The sequence below is a fragment of the Microtus pennsylvanicus genome, chromosome 1 (genome assembly GCF_037038515.1).
Source record: "Microtus pennsylvanicus isolate mMicPen1 chromosome 1, mMicPen1.hap1, whole genome shotgun sequence".
NCBI classification, from domain to species: Eukaryota; Metazoa; Chordata; class Mammalia; order Rodentia; family Cricetidae; genus Microtus; species Microtus pennsylvanicus.
This window is the reverse complement of record NC_134579.1, coordinates 114,276,006-114,296,083: the sequence shown is the minus strand read 5'-3', so window position 1 is coordinate 114,296,083 and position 20,078 is coordinate 114,276,006. Positions and strand designations below refer to the sequence as shown.

Below are 20,078 nucleotides of genomic sequence, written 5' to 3'. Positions count from 1 at the left end.
GTAGCAAATAGAAACCTCAACTAAGACAGTGGCCAAAGCCGTCGGATCCCTGGTGGCTGCGAGACACCTAACGTGGGTACTGGGAACCGAACTCAGGTCCTTTAGAAGAGCGGTGGCTGCTCTTCTTAACCACTGAGCTGTCTCTCCAGCTCCTCTTTCTTTTTCAGTATGTGACCCAGGCTGGCCTTGTGCTCAAGATCCTTCTGTGTGTTGGGATTACAGGCTTGTGTCACCAGGCCTGGTTTCAGGCTACTTCTCTCAATAGCCACAGCCCCTGGAACATCATTTCATTCATGTTGTTACCTGCTTTCAGTCAAGGTGACAGCGTAGAGCCATGTCAGCTGCAGTCAACAGACTTTCCCACTGCAAAGAAAGCCTTAGCATCCCCTTTTCCAACGGCAGACCCTTATGGGACAGGGTCTTATTACATAGACCAGGCTAGTCTTGAATTCTCAGGTGATCTGCCTCCTGCCTCTGCCTCCTGAGAAAATGAAAACCAGAATCCTGTCACTAGTGGGGGTTGTGGAACTGTTTTAGGCCTTTGGGTGGAAGTGAAGGACCTGTGTCTGTTTATGGGGCTCCCACGAGATACGACACACTGGGCATCTTAACCAGCAGACATTGCTTTTCTGTGGCTTTGGGGGCTGCAGGTCTGTGATCCAGGTGTCATCAGTGTGGGTTTCCCGCCTCTCCTGGCTTGCAGATGGCTCCCTTCCCATCTTGTGCTCTGTATGGCCTTCCCTCTGTGTTCCGATCTTCCTGATCCATCTCTTACAGACACACTAGGGCAAAGATGGTCTATGAAGGCTTCCCCCTTGTGTCCTCTTAAGCTCACTTACCTCTGCAGATGCAGTCTTGCTGGAAGGCACCAGGGGACTGAGCTCCAGCATAGGAACCTGAGAACATAGTTCAGTCCAGCATGGAGCCTGGGTAGCATTAGGCTTGGAGTATCTCCGTGCTGGGGAACTGGATGTGTTCTGTAGGTCACAGAACAGGTCCCTGGGCTAGTCTGCAAGTAGTTTGGGCCCATACCTTTTCAAGAAGAGATAAGGCGTGGTTGGGGCCCATTTCTTATTCCAGCTGCAGGCTCGGAGGTCAGGAAGCAGGTGTCTGCTTTTCTCTCATCTGAACCCCTTTCTTTCTCTTGTTCTCATCAAGAATCAAAGGCTGGTGGGTGTCTCACCATTACGTCTCCACGTTCCTGTCTGGAGTGATGCTGACTTGGTGAGTCATCCCTCACTGGGCCCTTTGACCCCCCTTCCCATGGAGCCAGAACTGTAGCTGGTATAAGGGGAAGGGTTCTCAAAATTGACTTGTGGGTCGGGTAGAAAGCAAGTATGAACTGAAAACTGGGTTAGAGGCCCCGCTGCCAGGGACTATTTCACAGTTCATGTTGGCTGGGGCAGAGGTGACAGGGAGCAGCACGAGGAATCAGAGTGACCACGATGTCCCTTAATTCTGGAAAGGGTGATGGGTGTGGCCTGATCAGCCCAAGGACAAAGGACAGGAATCTGGGAGTTTGTTTTACCTTTGGAAAGTTTTCTTCCCTTTCTGTTGGAATGAGAAAAAGGGGTCTAAGAGAATGTCTGGCTTCACAGTGTGTCCCACTTTGTGTTTTTTCAAGGCCTAATGGACTAATTTATCAGAAGTTTCGAAATCAGTTTTTAGCGTTCTCCATTTTTCAGAGTGAGTACTCAAGCCCAGTTGAGGAGGAGGGACCTGGTCTCCCAAGGGATTTTACTGATGAGGAGGTCCCCAGAAGATCCATCCTCACCTGTGTGGAGGGCGGAGAGGGTTCTGGCCAGAAGTCTAGGTCATCTATCTCCTGCCCCAAGGCAGTCTTTCATACTTGTCTGAACATGTTTTATCACTTACAGTACGGACAGCTCAGCCGTGTAATGACCCCTCAAAGCACCAACCAGATTAAGAACGACTGGAATTTTCCTAGGCTAGCAGTAGGCCCTCAGTAAATGCTTTTTGGAATGCAAGCTATGCGAGATTGTGCTGGGAGCAACAGGCAACATTATGACCAAGAGGAAGGGGAGGTGGTTCCTCGCTCAGGGAAACACACTGCTAAAATGAGGTAGAGACATAGAAGTATACCTGTGGTGACTTATTAAAATAAAGAAAGCAGGTCACCAGGATGCTCTTTCTGCCCTTCCAGTCAGCCTGCCTTTGTTGAGGGCATTGGATTTGGGGAGAGAGGCCTTGGGTATATTCTCATTGAGCCTGGGCACTGTGCTCCCCCTACAGGCTGTGTTCAGTTCCTGCAGTACTATTACCAGAGAGGCTGTCTCTACAGACTGCGAGCCCTGGGGGAGAGGAACCACCTGGACCTCACGGTGGGTGAGTAACTGGGCAGCAGGTAGAGCTGGGAAGACTGGTCCACCTCCCTGCAGGAGAGACACAGAATCGGGAGGACCTAAGACTTCCAGGCCTCAACACTGGGCCGCCGTTCTTTCTTTACACTACTGCTGTTCATAATTCACTGGGGACCTCTGTTTCAGCTCCAGGTGTGGCCACAGCAGAGTGCTAGGCCTCTCCATGGAAGTGCCTATATTTTTGTCTGAACTTTATAATATACACAATGTTAGGTCGGGTATGGTGGGACATATGTGAAGTCCCAGCTACTTGGGAGGCTGACTTCAGAGAACCACTTGAGCCCACAGGTTTGAGGTCAGCCTGGGCAACAAAGAGACCGTGCTGTTTTTTAAGCAGTTACACATACTAAACCTCTTAACTCTCCCCCACAGAAGGGTTCCAGTCTTGGATGTGGAGGGGCCTCACCTTCCTCCTGCCTTTCCTTTTTTGTGGCCATGTGAGTCCCTCTATATGTGGGTACCCCTGTCAGGGATGACCCCTGGGAACAGAAGATCCTTGGGGCTCCCCTCCCTCACAAGGTATCTGTCCCCGGGTATCTAGGAGGAGATAACCCCCCATACAAATGTCACCCCCACCTGGCTCCCTGTTGTGATAGTTTTAATGCTTGAGCATCAAAGCCTCCCGGGGCCATAGTGCAGGATAGGGCCAGTCTCTCTGAAGAAGTGGAAAATCTCAGATAGTCCCCACCCCCGCCCCCATTTCCGCAGAATCTAGGGACACTAAAGACAGAAAGAGCTGGCCCTTCAGACTTGCTGTCTCTGAGACACTTGTGGTTCCATAGAATGGGGGTGCCAATGTTTTGGGTAGTTGGTCTCGGATGCTGGGGGGGCCTGGTCCATCTCCCTGGCTTTCCACATGGGTCTGCAGGGAAGCTGACAGGTGAGTGCTGCCTGTCTTCCTGTCTCCAGTTCTGGCAGCTCTACAATGCGGTCACCCTGTTTGAACTCTCCAGCCACGAGGAATGCAAAGAATGGCAGGTACCACGCCTACACATGTCTGTCTGTCTGTCTGTTAGTAGTGAGGAGGTGGGAGCTTGAAGAGGGCTGGGCTGCCTTGAGGAGGACTCTTTTGTTCCCTTGTTTCTTAGCTCTGGGTTCGTGCTGCCCAGGGTTTTCTGCTGCTGGGGCATGAGAGGAAATAGTAGGAAGGAATTCGAGAGGTCGGGGAGGGGGGGCCTCAGTGTTGTTGAATGAAGGAGGGTTACCCCACTTTTCCAGAACCCCACCTGCACTTATTCACCTACTTCCATGCTTTGCTGGTGGCTCCTATGGCTTTGCTAAGGTTGGGGGCTGAGGTTAGGCAGGTTCTTCTGCAGGGGAATTGACTCGAGCTTCTCCTTCCTCCCCTGCCCCGGGCATTGCTGGGTGCTGCACATCTGGATGGACCAGGTATTTGTGCTGGCACTCACCTTCCTCATCCTCTTCCTTGGCAATTTCCTGACCACACTTAAAGTTGTGCACGCCAAACTCCAGAAGAACAGGAACAAGACAAAGCAGCCATGAACCTCTGGACCCTTGTGCCTGGGAGTCTTGGGACTTAAGACTGCTGGGGATTCCGGTCAGCACCCTGGCTGCCGGTCACTGGTAGCCAAGGGCAGCAGCATCTCAGGGGCCAGCAGCATCACTGGGAGCAGGGCCAAGGCCCTGGTCCCTGGCCAGACATGAGGAATGTGAAGGGCACCTTTGCGCACAGTATTAACTTGCCCCGGCTCCCTATTTATAATGTATTTAATGCTGGGTCTTCCCTGCATCCCTGGAATCCGAGGCCTCTGCAACTCTGCGTGATGGCAGTGGCCATATCTGCGTCCGTCTTCCAGGGAGGGGCAGAAAGCCTCAGGGAACCCCCTCTCTTCCTACTCCTGTCATTTGAACCCCTCACTGGGGTTTAGATGTGCCTCACTGGGGTTGGCTTTAGCTGACCTGCTATTTACTGTGTCCCAGGCACCTGTGGAGCGCCCTTCTCTGGGCCACCCCCTCCCCTGGGCCACTACCTCTGTTGTAAACCCCCCCCCCAGCCTCTCCCCCTCTGTGGTGAGGGAGTATTTAAGTTCTCAGAGAACCTGACTGTCTTGTCTCTTGCTTTGTGTTTCCTGAAACACCTGCCTGCTGGCCACTGGGGGAAAGTGGCACTACTCAGGATCTAGAGATGTCTTCCCCTTGGAACCTGAGGTGGCAGGGTTTTAAGGATGGTCTCCACCAGAGGGCGCCAAGCTTCTGGGTTGTTTGCGGTCCAGTGGACTCTTGGGGGTTCTCACTGCTGCCCTTCGGCCTTCCTTCACAGACTTGCTGTGCGACCTTGACATGGGCCCTAGACCCAGTGTGACTAGAACTTAAGCCATTTGGAAATCATTCATTCCCTGCCTCCCTCCATCTCTGAGAGTCTTATACATGTGGGAAGGCCTGTGCAACCCTGTGAGATCCAGGCAGCAGCAAGAGTGGAGGTGCAAACAGGTTCAGCTGAATGTTCTGTCCCTTCTGACCCATGGAGGTCCATGTTCCGACCCATGGACCTCAGCTGCACGCTCAGATCCAACTCCACAGCTGGTGTCCTCAGACACGCTTCATTTGGTCTCCACAGGAGTTTAAATTTCTTTAGTTATGTGATAAAAATGAGATCTCGCCTCCCCCACATAAGAATCCAGATTTCTGTTTACCTTACAAAAAATGGAAAGACCTGGCAACATTCCCAAGGGGCAAGATCAGGCACCTGCTCATGTTTGCCACAACCCGCCCCTCCCTTCATCCCTGCCCTACTTCTGTCCTTGGTCTCCTGTCCTTGGATCACCTGGCCTGCCCTCTGCAGGTACCCAGGATTGCCCCAGGTTAGGAATCAGCAGACTTTTCCCATTAAAGCCAGACTATAAGTAGTTCAGGCTTTGCTGGCTAGCCCTGTGGTAACCTGCCATTGCACAACTGTGGCAATTCAATAAAACTTTATTTACAAAACAGGCAGTGGCCACGTATGGCCCACAGGCTGTGGTTTGTTGACCTCTGCCCTACATCATAATTTATCTACAAGGCCTTGGATTCTGAGAGACCAAGAGGTCCTTGGTTAGCTCTGCAGGGGACAGCAGGGCCTTGGGGCACTTGCGGGGAAGGGGGCCAGAAGTCCCTTTCCTTGGCAACCTGACTTTGGGGGTTGAGTCAAGAGGTCCTAGGACAGATGAGCCAGCCTAGGCCATGGTTTCTTCTTGGGAGATGCTGACTTCCTCTTGGGGGCACTAAAACCACCTGGGAAACTTGGCTTGAAAAGTTCTGAAATGCAGAGTCTAGACCTTCCTGAAGGAATTTCAGAGCTCAGGAGTCTTGCTGTTGTGGACATTGGTGGTCTGCAGGTCAGTTCTGGAAGGAGGCAGGGACAGGCCATTCCTGAGCCCCGCATCCTGGTAGAAGCAGACACTGAAGAGGGTGGGATGATGACCCAGTCCTGGCCGCTTACAGATGGGGATGGTCTAAGGGGAGAGTCCATTCGCCTGAGGTCCCTGATGGGGCGCAGGTACTGTCCATCAGGAGTCCCCAGTGGAAGTCAGTTGCGGGTTTGGAGGTGAAATCTGGGGTAGGGATCGGTGGGAGGCCTGAGTATATTTTGACCTTTTAAGAGATTGTTTCTTCTTCCCCTGAACATGTGTCTCAGGCTAAGACAAAAGTCTTCAGTGTGGTACAGCAGGAACAGCTGGTGCCGGCCCATGTCCGGCTTGATGCCTGTGTTCTCTTGATAGGCTGTGGCCCTCGGTTCCTGACGGGAAGGAGGAGGAAGAGGCTGGAGGATGTAGCCGAGCTATCTCAGGAGCTCAGGGAGGACAGAGGAACGGTGGCCTTGGGACACTTGGGAACAGCAGTACACATCCACACTTGTCCACACTCTCTGTGCCTTTCTGAGCTTCAAGCATGAATTGGCTTTGGAAAGGGAAACACGCATGGCTGGGGCAAGAAGAGCTGTTCCGAGGGCCCTCCTGCGGCCTGGGAACAAGTGTCAGCCCCAGGGGAGAGGGACACTGGTGGGTCTGGTATCTTCATTCACCATCGAACCATAGCATGAACCCAAAGGGACAGTTCCAGAATGTTCCAAGAGTCTAGCCCCAGTGCTCTGATGGGATAAAATCCCAGTAGGAGCCGAGGCCTGGGTCCCTAACCCGGACAGCTCTGCTCAGGGCTGTGCACCCCAAGGTCACAGCAGCAGGCAGATCCTGCGCTTTTTCTGCCTTTGCGCTTTTTTCAGGGCACTGAGGGCCACCTTGGCAGCTTCCCTGAAGACATCTTCCACATTCTCCCGAAACTTAGCGGAACATTCCAGGTAGAGCGCAGCTCTCATCTGTTCGCAGGCACTCAAGCCCTGGGGGGAAGGGGGGGCGGTATTAATCAGATGAGGGCCTGATGCCTCCTGACACCCCTCAGAGTCTTAGGAGTTTGAGCTAGCTTTGGTTCTCCAGAGTGGAGAACTCACTTTGGTGGCTAAAGTCTGAGTGCTGGCCAGTTTGGTGTTTGCATGGCTGGGTGGAAGAAAGCCCTTGCTGGCCCCACCTGTCCTCTCCCAAGCTTTCGGCAGAGGGGAACTGAATTCTGAGATTCCGAGAACTGGGGCTAATCACATCTCAGGTCTGTTCCAAACTCAACAACTGAGTTTGCTGGTTAAGTGACACAATAAAAACCTTGGCTTTACTATTATTAGTGCCTGTTCCTCTCTATTTATTCGAGACAGGGTCTCACTACGTAGCTCTGGCTGACCTGGAACTTGCTATGTAGACCAGGCTGGCCTCGAACTCAGAAGAAATCCATCTGCTTCTGCCTCCCAAGTGCTGGGATTAAAGGCGTGTGCCACAGCCACCCAGCCCTAGCCTATTTTTGTTTGTTTTGTTTTTTCGAGACTGGGTTTCTCTGTGTAGCCCATAGACTGAGCTGGCCTCAAAAGCTCAGATCTGCCTGCCTCTGCCTCCTGAGTGCTGGGATCAAAGGTGTGCGCCTTACTATTATTATATTATTATTATTATTACTTTGGATGGCTCTTAGACCTTTGTTTGCTTTCGCTCTCCAACAGCCTGCTAAGGCTCTCCAGTTGAGAAGACCAAGGCCTGGGTGGTTTCTGGCAATGGTTGTTCAGGGACCCTGGCCCACCTGTGTGTAGGTGATGGGCTCCAGCTGGGCTGCCCGGAGCTTCCGCAGCTGCTCCTTGTCCTTCCTCAGGTCTGTCTTGCAGCCGATGAGAACCACGGGGGTCCCTCGGCAGAAATGTGTTACTTCAGGGAACCACTGAGGAGGGAGAAAGCAGGGTATCAGGGCAGAGGCCACCCTGGGGCTGCCCCTACTCTCAGTGGCAGGCAGGACTTTACCTTGATGAGGACATTGTCATAGCTGGTGGGGTTCATGACATCATAGCAGATGAGAACGAGGTGTGTGTTCTGGTAGGACAGGGGCCGCAGCCGATCATAGTCTTCCTGCCCTGAAACCAGAGGGGCATCAGAGACATGAATCCCTGGGCTTTGGTGGGGGGATGAGCACAGGGCCTAATTTCCTCATTTGTAAAATGGACAGGACAGGGAGAGGGGGACTAGATTGTATGCCATCAAAGCCCTGCGCTCGGCTGGAGTGATAACAGAGAACTGTAAGCTGTAGCCTTCTGCCAAGGGTGGTGTACTCCCCTGCCTGCCAGCCTGGGACTCGGATCTGGGGTCTTTGCCATTCAGATGTCTCCCAGGCCCAGAAGCATGTGCTGGCTCCAGCCTTCTTGGTTCTGGGGCAGCTGCCTGGATTCCTCCTGCCCATTCTTGCAAATGCTAATGAGTTAGGAATAGACACATCTATCACCACATCTCATGGGGCAGTTAGCTCCATTGCACCTGGTGCCCACCAGGGGACACGTGACAGTCCCAGACACAGCCCTCCATAGGCCCAGTCCAATCAGAGCCTATTGTAAAAATTGGAGGTAACTCAGTTTTTAAATTTGTATTTATTTTTTTTGACATTTTTTCCCTTGGGTTTTCGAGACAGGGTTTCTGTGCAGCTCTGGCTGTCCTGGAACTCTCGCCGAGTAGACCAGGCTGGCCTTGAACTCAGAGATCTGCCTGCTTCTGGAGAGTGCTGGAATTAAAGGCGTGCCTTACCACAACGCAGGTTGACTAGGATCTTACTGTGCAGCCCTTGCTAACCTGGAACTTGCTGTGTGGACCAAGCTAGCCTCAAATGCACAGCTATCTGCCTGCCTCTGCCTGGGCGGCATACATCATGCCTAGCCACGGGAAATTTCTCTGCCAACGGTTTTAAACTCCCAGAGAGTCTGCACGGGAGAACCCAGAGAACCTTCTGAGCTTGTTTGGCTCACTTGCTTGATCGTCTCTGCGGTTACCCTGTAGTAACAGCACGCACGCTACCCACATTGCTCTCCTAGCAGGGTGCCTCAGAACAGCCTTCCCTTGCTTGTCATGGTACTGGCGCCAATCCCAGCAAGCCCCACCAACCCCATCATTGTTCCGTTGTGAAGTCAGAGTTCACCCACTTCACCAGAAAGGTGGGTTTTTCCTGGTCCAGGAAACTGTCAGGATTACACACCCCCTTGAATCACCTCCCACAGTGAGGAAGGAATACCTAGAACTCGCTGGTGACCCTCAGCCGCCTTATGTAAATGTGATGTCCATCTCCTACAGGAACATGGAAGTCCAGGAGGCACCCATCCAGCCTGTCCCCATGTTTCTGGGCGGTGCCAGCCTGCACTCAGGATATGCATGCTCGGTCTCCCATTGGTAACAGGGCACAGGTTCCCCCTCTCTCCTGCCTGGTCTTACGGCCTCAGTGAGCTCCACCAAAGCACAGCTTCTAAAGTCATGGGCACCATAGGCAGGTAGGACACAAGTTCAAACTTCAGCTGCGTCCCTCACTTGCTGGGTGACTTAGATAAGTCACCTGTGGAACCTGAGTCTCCACTTGGAATATTGGCATCTTTTAATTTTATTATTTTTCAATTTTGTAAAATTTTATTGGTTATTTGAGAATTGCTGTTTATGTTTTTCATTAAAACAAGTTTTAAATTTAAATATATTTTGGTTATAATCTTCCCTTCCAATTCTTTTTTTTTTTTTTCGAGGCAGGGTTTCTATGTGGTTTTGGAGCCTGTCCTGGAACTAGATCTTGTAGACCAGGCTGGTCTCGAACTCACAGAGATCCGCCTGCCTCTGCCTCCCGAGTGCTGGGATTAAAGGCGTGCGCCACCACCGCCCGGCTTCCCTTCCAATTCATATGACTTCAAGTCTTTTCTCAAAAAACGAGCAAAACCCCAGTACAACAACACCCCCAAAACCAAGAAAACCACCACGCCCCTACAATTAAAAAAAAAACAACAAAAAAACAAAATTGAACTGTGACCAAATAAAAGCACACAAAAAACCCATTGGAATCCATTATATATTATTCAACTTCTCCTGCACATGAGGCCCATCCTGGAGGGGTTGATACAGCCAGTGCCACTCTGTCGGGGAAAATGGATTCCCCTCTCCCAGCAGTTCTACATGATGGGTCAGTTAACCTTTACCCTAGTGGCTAGGTTTTCATTCCTTCTCTTTTTTAAAATTGTCTTAATTGATTTACTGGGGATGGAGAGATGGCTCAGCAGTGAAGAACACTTGCTGCTCTTCCAGAGGACCCAGGTTCTGTTCCCAGCACCTACCTGGTGGCTCACAACTACCCACTACTCCAGTTTCAGGGGACCTGACACTTTATTCTGATAAATAATAAGACACACATGCACATAGTGGAGGCAAAACACCCATACACATAAACCTAAACAATTTTTTTTAAATGAACTTATTTTGGGGACCGGAGTGGAGTGATGGCTTGGTGCAGCACTGGCTGGGAGGATCTTTCTTGCAGAAATCACCCAGGTTAAATCCACAGCACCCGACTTTTTAAATTGACTTATTTCATGGGTATGAGTGTCTTGCCTGAATATATGTTTATACGCCATGCATGTGGTGCCATTGGAGTCCAGAAGAGAGGGCATCAGATCCCCTGGGACTGGAGTTACAGATTGCTGTGAGCTGTCATGTAGGTGCTGGGAATAGAACTCGGGTCCTTGGGAAGAGCAGTCAGTGTTCTCATTCACTAAGCCATCTCTCCATCTTTCAGTTCTGTTACTTTAAAAGACAGTCTCACTATGTAAGCCTTGGCTGACCTCAAACTCAGATTCTCCTCCGCTCTGCCCACCAAGTGCTGGGATTAAAGGCGTGTGCCGCCAGACTTGCCTTCCTTACTTTTTATAAACATGTATTTGTGTGTGTGTGTGTGGCATGTGTGTATGTGGGTTGTGTTTTTTTTTGTTTGTTTGTTTGTTTGTTTTTGGATTTTCGAGACAGGGTTTCTCCGTAGCTTTTTGGTTCCTGTCCTGGAACTAGCTCTTGTAGACCAGGCTGGCCTCGAACTCACAGAGATCCACCTGCCTCTGCCTCCCGAGTGCTGGGATTAAAGGCGTGCGCGTGCACCACCACCGCCCGGCTGCCAGTGTCTTTCTAGGCCTGTGTATCCAGCTTCCAGCCCTATGTGACTATTTGAATGTCGACTAATTAACAAGAAAAAATTGAGTCCCGTGGTTCGCTAACTACATTTCAAGTGATTAATTGCCACACCAGGCTGGCGTCTGTCCTACAGAGTGCCCTGTGCACAGCTTGGATCTGTCTGTTGCTTGCTAGTGTCCCCACCCCCATGCCATCCTTTTAAAAATACCAATGGCTTCTTCCTTTTTCTTTTTTTCCGAGACAAAGTCCCATCATATAGCCACGGCAGTCCTGGATCTGACTACTTAGACTAGCCTGGCCTTGAACTCACAGGGATCTGCCTATCTCAGACTCCAGAGTGCTGGGATTAAAGGTGTGCGCCACCGGCGCCCAGCAACCAAGACAACTTTTAAAAGAAAACATTTAATTGAGGGCTTGCTTACACTTTCAGAAGCTTAGTTCCTTATCGTGGTGGGAAGCATATGGCAGGTATGATGCTAGAGAGATAGCTAAGGGCACATCTGATCTGCAAGTGAGGACTTTGGAAACCTCAAAGTCCACCCTTAGTGACACACCCCGTCCAACAAGGCCACACACCTCCTACTAACTGGGGACCAAGCATTTAAACATATAAGCTATGGGGGCCATTTTCATTCAGAGCATCACAATGGATATGAATGTTTTGCCCGGATATATGTGTGTGTGCATCATGTGTGTTCCTGGGGTGTATATCGATCACCCGGAGCTGGAATCACAGGTGACTGTGAGCCACTACGTGGGTACTGAAGACCTGAACTGACTCCTGTACAAAGTAAGCGTTCTAAACTGCTGAGTCATCTCTCCAACCCCAGTGTACGATTTTTCTTTTTTTATTTAAGACTTATTTTTTATTTTATGTATGTGTGTGTTATACCATGTTTTTCTTGCATGTACATCTGTGTACCATGTACATGCAGTGCCCACAAAGGCTAGGAGAGGGCATCAGATGTGAGCTGCCACGTGGGTGCTGGGAACTGAGCTTGGGCCCTTTATAAGAGCAACAAGTACCCTTAACCGCTGAGCCATCTCACCAGCCCCTAGTTTAAGTGTTTGCCATTCATCGCTAAGGATTCTTTCCAGGGGCAGAAGAGATGGCTCAGAGGCTAAGAGCACTTGCTGCTCTTACAGAGGACCTGGGTTCAGTTCCCAGCACATCACTGCCTGTAACTCCAGCTCCTGGAGATCCAATGCCTTCTTCTGGATTCTAGAGGTACTAACACTCACATATACATACCCATGACCACACACACACACACACACACACACACACACACATACACACATGCACACATACATACACACTAAACATTAATTTAAAATAAAGAAAATACTTGCTACTCTTGGAGAGAACCCGAGTTCTGTACCCAGCACTCACATGACTCAGTCATCTGTAACTCTAGTTCCAGAGAATCTGATCCCCTCTTCTGACCACTTTAGGCACCAGGCACATACACATGTCCTGCACATACACACATGCAGGTAAACACTCAGACATAAAAATAATTCTTAAAACATATATGCCCTTAATTGCAACCAAGGGAAAGTACAGCTACAGTCAACCTAGTATCTTTGGATCCTCTCTCCACAGAAGCAACTTCTGCTAGAAACTTTCAGAAAGAGCTGGGCTGCACGCCTTTAATCCCAGCTCTGGGGAGGCAGAGGAAGGCGGACCTCTGCAGAGATCTACAGAACTAGTTCCAGGACATCCAGGACTGTTATACAGAGAAACCAAAAGACACAAAAGAAAAGAAACATTCAGAAAGAGATACTGTATCTGTTCTGAACAAACACAGACCTTTTGTCACTTTTCCCTAAACAATACAGGCAGTAGCTCTTTACATAGCACTGATACTGTATCCTCAGTAACCCAGGGTAACTAAACGGGTATGTGTAGGTATGCCATATGGATGCTGTACCATTTTCTCTAAGGATCTTGAAGTTGAATCTCAATGGATTTTATTACCAACAGGGGTAGCATGAGGGTCTTGGAACCCATCCTTTGGGAGTACTGAGGGATGACTCTACTCAGATTCATATACAGATGAGATTCACAGAAGAGAAGCAACTTGCGTAAAGCCACTGAGTTAGGAGGCAACCCCAAACCTTCTAAGTGGAATTAATACGAATTAACAGCTTTTATTTTGTATTGTGTAAAGAGAGGCTCTGGGCCTCTAAGTTGTAGGTGGGGTTAGGGGTGGTGAGCATAACTCTGATATAAGAAACACACTCATTCTCTTCCAAAATTTTACCTATAGGGTTCCATGAACAGTTTACAAAATGAGGGCCAGGTACCACGGTTTTCCCTGCATGCCGACTGCTGTGGGTTCGGACACCTCCTCTGACAGGTCCTCCCTGCTCTCAGCATGTCTTCCAAGCCTGTCCTATTCTGCTTGTTTCAGACAAGTTCCTTAGATGCGTACCTGTTGTGTACTTTCTCACCTGAAGGCAGGGCACCCTGTGAGGGCAGAGACCGACCATGTCTCTCTCCTTCATTCCCGGCCCTCAGCAGACATTCAGGAAATACTAGCTAATTGTTGGCAGCAAAGATGAGAGATGCGCTGGGCTGAGCACCTGCAACTCAACCACTACATTAAAGAGAGGGACCTGGTAGAGTCGAGGGTGGAGTCGGTGGCTGTGGGCTGGAGGAAGAGGAACCACAGTGTGTTCAGAGTGTTCACACACTGCCATTACCCTCTTCCAGAAGGTTCTCTTAACAGTTTGCAGCTGGCTGATTTTCTCTCTCTCTCTCATTTCTCTATGCAGAAATGTCACCTCCAGGAAACCTTTCACAACCACCCGGAAGCAATGGCCTCTTGCTGTCCCTCTATCCCCTAACAAGGGTTTTCTTTCTTTTTCTCTTTGCTTTAAGATATATCTTATTATCTGATGTCACATTACTTTTCTGACATTTGTCTCCCACCTCCAAGTAGGGGGCCACTTCAAGTCTGGGAAGCCAGGTGAGCACAATAAAAATTGAGTGAGGGAAGGGAGACAGCTAAGCCCAGAGCTGTCCCCACACAGCCCTTTGGTGGGTTTGGCATTTCACTTCCTGACCCAAGACAATCCAAGCAGCACCCAGGTGGTATGGCTGAGGGGAGCTCCCTGTCAAGGTCACAGTTGGGCAGTGCCAGACAGCTTGGTCCCCACTATCAAGGTCATCTGCCTGCCCAGACACTCTAAAAGCACCCAGAGTCCCCCAGGAAGCCTTTTCCCAGTAGGAATGAAGCTACCTTCAGCCTCCTTATCTGTGACTGGAGCCGTAAAAGCAGGCGAGTCTTCATGACCATGATCACCATGCTTAGTAAGAGTAACCCTTTTCTCTGAATGCTTATCCTGTCAAAACACTGTTTTAAAACTTCATTTTGGGGGCTGGAGAGATGACTCAGTGGTTAAGTGTACTGGTTGCTCTTCCAAAGGACCCAGGTTCAAGCCGGGCGGTGGTGGTGCACGCCTTTAATCCCAGCACTCAGGAGGCAGAGGCAGGTGGATGTCTGTGAGTTCGAGGCCAGCCTGGTCTACAAGAGCTAGTTCCAGGACAGTTAGGACTGTAACACAGAGAAACCCAGTCTTGAAAAAACAAAATAAAATAAAAACCCACCACCACCAACAAACCCCACTAGTTTATTGTGTTTCTGCATTGGCTTCCTGCAATGACAGACCATAACCTATCAATAAAATAAGCCCCTTTTTCCTCCAAAGTTGCTTCTGGAACACTAAATCAGGACAGCACCCCAGCCCTGGCAAGTTTGACAGGGAAAATGGTGGCAGCTATCTCAAGAAAAAAGAGGCCTTTGTGAGGAAATGGGGAGCCAGCTTAGACCCCCTTTCCTACTCAGGCTTGGTTCTGTCTGACCTGACTTCTCTCAGGATTCAGCTTAGGCCTTTCATAAACACAAGGAATTTGAGCAGGGCAGTGGTGGCGCACGCCTTTAAACCCAGCACTTGAGAGGCAGAGACAGGTGGATCTCTGTGAGTTCGAGGTCAGCCTGGTCTACAGAGCAAGTTCATGGACAGCCAGGGCTACACAGAGAATGCTGTCTTGATAAGCAAAACAAGAAACAAAAAAGACAAGGAATTTAGGTTCTGCTGCCGCATCTTCCCTGCAGGGTAGGTACCAAACACCCTCCATTCTGGAGCCTAGCACTTTCCTTCCTAAGTCTTAATTCCCTTACCTGGGAAAGGGGTGACAGGCTCTGCCCTGACTTGGGAAACAAAAGGACTTGGGGAGGGGGGAGCAGAGGTGTAACCACTGCTATTGTGGTTACTACTGAAGCAGAAAGTTCCAAGGTAGGTTAATGGGTGCAATTCTAACCCCTGAATCTCTGAACCCCTTAAGGAGGCCTCCCACCCACTAGGTTGGTCTGTTTTCCTATTTTGCCCATGAAGATGCCCAAGTCACCTGCCCATAATCTCCTTAAGCATGCTGTGGCCAGAGTTCCTCTGAAGTCCCATTTCCCCTCAGCTAGCAGTTTTTGAGGCAGGTGGAAGTGAGGCCGGCCCTCCACCTGACGTTTCCTGTGGATGGGGCTTTCCCCACTTGACCGTGTCCTTTTTCCGGCACAGGGTTCCTGAGTCCTAGAGCTGTGTTGGAGACTAGCATGTCATCAAGACACAGTACCCCCGAATCTCCTGGAGGCCAGGAGGTGACCCGTTTTGACCAAAGCATAGGTTAGAGGTGTGGGCAGCATGAGAAGGGGAAGCTGCTGAAGGAGGAACCCACTCTTACTGGCTTTGCTAGGGCCCCTCTGCCCCCTTCCCTCCCTAGGGACAGGAAGAGACAGGGAAGTCCCGTCCTGACATGCGACCATGGTACCTGACTTGGCTGGCTCTAGGCTGGAGTGGTCCCGACACTAGGACCATAATGCCCCTCTGGTCTTGACCCCTTGCTTAGAAGCTGTTGTCCCCCAATTTTATCCTCTCTCACACAGCTCCCCGTGCTTCTGTGCCCCTCTAAGACTAGATTAGCCTCTCTGGGTGTTTTCTAAACACCCCCACTGCACCATGACACCACCCCTCTGCCTAGCAACCTTCTGGCCTCACCACAGCTTCCTGTCTGAAGATGTCAGGGCTCAGGGGAGGCTACTAGAGCTGTGAGTGCTAGGGCCCCACCCCTTCCACCTTCTGAGCTTGGTAAAGGTTGTGGTGTCTCTGCTTCCGCAGGATGGAAGCAAGAAGCCAGACAGGCCTTACATGTGGAGCCCGTGGGCAGTGACGTAGCGTTGCCCATGACTATCATTCCATTTGGGGGTTGGTAAAAAATTAGCTTTCTGGGGTCATTCCTGTTCCATAACTCTGATTATTGCCGACTGGGGAGGCAGGCCCCTGTCCCCAGTTCTAGAGCTTTCTATGGCATTTTCCAGACTCATTTCTAACTCAGGCATTGCCCTCACCCCGGAGCCTCCACTTTTCTCCAGTCTAGACAGTTACTAGCCATCACTTTTTTCCACAGTATCCCAAGACCCAGCCACAGGTAGAGCTGACTCATCTCCCCGATAATGAGTTCACTTATCCCACCACCACTGCGAGAGCCTCCTCCTGACAAACACTGCGAACACACATGAGCCAGCCTCATGCTCACTGCTCACTGGCCAGGGAATTTCCTCTAGCCATTAGGACTTCCCCAGTCACTGTTGAGTGACAGATGACATGCCACTCTTCAACACAGCTCTAGGATTTAGGAATCCTGTCTCAGAAAAGGTACAGTGGACAGTCCTTGAGAGGGTAGCTAGACTCTCCACACCCTACAGTAGGAGCTGGGACAGAAGCCATGAGTGAGTGAGTGAGTGAGTGTGTGTGTGTGTGGCTACCTCAGGCGGCTAGAAGGGAGGCTGGAGAACTAGAGGGCAGCATGGGCTACTAAGCATATCTGAGGCCAGCCCCAGGAACAGAGACCCTGTCTTGAACAAACAAACTCAGACTGAGGACTGGGGATGTAGTTCAATGGTAGAACTTAGTATGCACAAGGGTCTGATTTTTCAGCCCTAGCACAAAAGAAATCTAAATAACAGTATATGCAAAAGCTGGGCAGTGGTGGCACACGCACTTAATCCCAGCACTCACGTGGCAAAGCAAGGGGATCTCTGTGAGTTCAAGGCCAGCCAGGTCTACAAGAGCTAGTTCTAAGACAGGCTTCAAAGCCTTGTATCAAAAAACCAATATATATTCAGCATATACATATCAGTATATGCTGAGCCGCCCAAGAGCCAGCCGCTGTGCTGAATGCTGTGTCTATGAGTTTTATCTCACTCTTTTGGCTATTTTAGCTCTGGTTAAAGATGAGGAAAATGAGACTCGTATGCCCCCAATATGTCGCAACTAAGTAGAACCAAGTCAGGGTCTTGGTCTGGCTCCAAGTAGGTACAGAAAGTTGCAGACACGATCAGCGCACCGTAGCATCATCTCAGCCTTCTGAGGACAGCCCCTGGGCTCTACCTCCATCCCTGTGCAGCTGCATTCAGAACCCTCTAGATGACACTCTCGCCTGACATGTACTTAGGGCATCTTCCTTTTTCCAGAAAATGCCCAGAATGGCCTCCGCTCTGGTCTGATGGGGGAAACAGTCCCAAACAAGGAACTTTGGGATGTGACAGGAAAGACTGATGGCAGAGGGAGGAAAAAAACAGACTTTCCAGCCTCTCCTGGAACTGTGGGGAGGCGTGCAATACTTCTGCTCAAGCAGTACTTCCCCCAAAGTATGGTCAACGGGCCTGCCCCTCCCTGGCTCCCGGATCAGAGGCCTGTGAAAGTAAGTCTCCCACACAGACTTTTACTGCTCTTGGAGCCACACCTCAGAATTCCTTCCTCACACACCTGGGGTTGGAGGAGAGGGAGGGCAGAGAGCCTCAGTGGGCCACTCAGAGGAGCTGGAAGTCTCCAATAGAACCTACTACAGGAATGAGGTAGTCTGGGGCGAGAATAGCCCCCCCCCCTTTGATCTTCTCCAGGTGCTGGTGGGGTGGGGAGAATGCCTGGATTTAGATTCCATTTAAGACCTGAGACTCTACCTCACACACACAGGGATAGACTAGCAGGGAAGGGGCTCTCAGTGACAGTGACGTGGTTCCACTCAGTCACTAGACACTGAGTCACCAAGATGGGTGAGGCTCCACCTGGTTCAACCTTTACCCTGCAAATGCTCATGGCACCCCAAAGGGAATCCCAGTATTCATGCACTATGAGCAGAAGTCCACTCTTTGAGGGGCTGGCAGTAGTAACGTATTTTGACCCAATTCTTAGACCTTAGGTTCTTTCCTAAAGTCTGTTTTTTCACAGAAAAACCAAGAAAACACAAAATGGATTGTAGCCCTAGGATCCCAGAAGTCAGGGACACAGGACCTTGGGGTCTCAATAAAGACAAGCCAGCCATAGACTCTTGGAGTCACAGCTGAGGTCTAGAGCTTGCTAACCTCAAACTACGGGGCCCAGAAACACAGCCCATTGGAATCCAAGCCCCGGGGGACTCAATCAAAGATCACAGTAAGTAAGGAATTCTGCAACCCTAGGAGGTAGAAGTACAGCCCACGTTTTCTAGAACCACAGGAGAGGAACCAGGCTGCAGAACAGAACATAGCTTTGGGCAGGGAGGGGGTGGCTCAGAGTTCACCTCAACCTATTATCCACCTCTTAAAGCTGAGATGGCAGAGGTCCTTTTGGCTTGCAGGGCCTCCCAGCTACCCAACATACTACAGAGACCTTCTGTCATGGTAGGGTGTCAGGAAGGGAATGCCCCAAGAAGGCAGGGGAAACCCTTGGGGATGACCAAGGGGACCCTTTGGGCTCTGGTGCACTTACCAGCTGTGTCGTAGAGGTTCAGGGTCACCTCCTTGTTGCCCACAGTCACACTAGCCGTGTACTTCTCAAACACCGATGGGGCATAGTGCTGTGAGAGAGGGGTCGGGTTGATCCTTTAAGGGATGTAAAGGCAGACCAGACAGATCCCTCCCCCACAACTGTCTAACACCATCACTCCATCCAGCTCAGACCTGGCAAACCACTGGGCTCAGCCCGAGAATTCTTGAAGGGCTGCCTGAAGGAGACACCCAGGACTCCAAGGTCTAGACTCTGGGCCTGGATCCTGGCTGGAGAATACCCCCTTGTTCCCCGCGGTCCTAAGCCCATCCTCACCCCTCCTGCCACCTACCGGGCCTCACCTCGGGAAAGGAGCCTTGGCAATACACCATAAGCAGCGACGTCTTGCCGCAGCCACCATCACCCACGATCACTATCTTCAGCTCCTTCCTTGCGGAGCTGGGGGCAGCGGCTGGGACCGGGGCACCTGGGGCGTCCATAGCCCGGAGCCCGCAGCGCGCTGGATGCTGCGCTCTGGCCAGAGCCCAGTTGAGAGACAGGGCGGGGGCGGGGCTGCAGGGCGGGGCCACGAGGCTCCGCCCTCGGGCAGCTGTCGCCACCTCTGCCAGGCAGCCTCCCGGGTTCCCCTCGTTGCCACAATTTTTCTCTGCTATGTTCCCAGCCCTGGGTGTTTGTCTCTTAGTCCCCGGGGAAACGAAAAAAAAAACGGAGGAACCGGATGCTGAACCGCAAGCGCAGCGCATCCCCTTCACCACGTGTGCCTGCACACCCCCAGCTCTGTTAGATTCGTGGTTTCTGCCTCTTCACACCGACAGCCCTTGATTGGCAGGCTCCGCCTACTAGCGAGGACTCTGATTGGACAGCTTCACCCCCCCCCTTAGACTCCTTAATTGGGGGCTGTACCCGGCAGCCAGGTTCGCATCCAGCCCTTGCAGCTAGTAGGCCAGTGTGGCCTGTTTTCCTCTGGGTTGTATAGTCCCTCGGCTCGTTCCCGAAAAGACACCAGAACGTGAGTTGTGGGCGTCCACATAGTTTGCGCCTGGCCCTCGTCAGTGTGGGAATACAGGAATTCTGCTCTCTTCCCGTCCCTACTCGGGTGTTCTGTTGACCCGCACCGTGGAACCGTAGCGCCCCCTGCCGGGAAACGCCTTCTGCAGTGACTTCAGGTGAACAGCCTATTTCCAGGACTGACTCAAAATACATAGGTAGTATTGAGCAAGGCTCAGAGGGGTGAACCCAAGTGACACTGTCGTGACTCTGACAGGTCGAGAGCACCTGGCCCTTCCGTAAACTTTGTAAACCTATAGTCCCCATCTCCACCAAGAAGCGTTCTGGTGTCCTCTGGCTCCGTGTCTTTCACCCCAGGAATTCC

General features: G+C 51.1%; 2 protein-coding genes across 3 annotated transcripts in view; one reads left to right on the top strand and one right to left on the bottom strand.

The window, feature by feature from the left end:
- The window catches only part of Tmem120b (transmembrane protein 120B), a 39,472-nt gene extending 35,027 nt beyond the window's left edge, over positions 1-4,445 (top strand). The window contains exons 7-12 of one of the 2 annotated variants that reach the window (XR_012911304.1): positions 1,159-1,224; positions 1,625-1,686; positions 2,254-2,346; positions 2,754-2,818; positions 3,250-3,359; positions 3,771-3,849. Coding sequence is in view for 1 of the 2 variants with exons in the window: in XM_075979472.1 (XP_075835587.1) it covers positions 1,159-1,224; positions 1,625-1,686; positions 2,254-2,346; positions 2,754-2,818; positions 3,291-3,359; positions 3,771-3,884 (469 nt within the window). In the remaining variant the exon portion in view is untranslated. Of the gene's footprint in view, positions 1-1,158; positions 1,225-1,624; positions 1,687-2,253; positions 2,347-2,753; positions 2,819-3,249; positions 3,360-3,770 lie in introns of both variants that reach the window. The other variant, XM_075979472.1, reaches the window with a different exon arrangement.
- Positions 4,446-5,299: 854 nt separating this feature from the next.
- On the bottom strand, positions 5,300-19,489 carry Rhof (ras homolog family member F, filopodia associated). The gene is made up of 5 exons (XM_075979489.1): positions 19,048-19,489; positions 18,689-18,776; positions 7,709-7,818; positions 7,494-7,628; positions 5,300-6,714 (listed from the first exon to the last, which is right to left on the bottom strand). The coding sequence occupies exons 1-5, from the start codon at positions 19,447-19,449 to the stop codon at positions 6,550-6,552; spliced, it is 900 nt and encodes a 299-aa protein (XP_075835604.1). The 5' UTR covers positions 19,450-19,489; the 3' UTR covers positions 5,300-6,549.
- Positions 19,490-20,078: the final 589 nt, after the last annotated feature.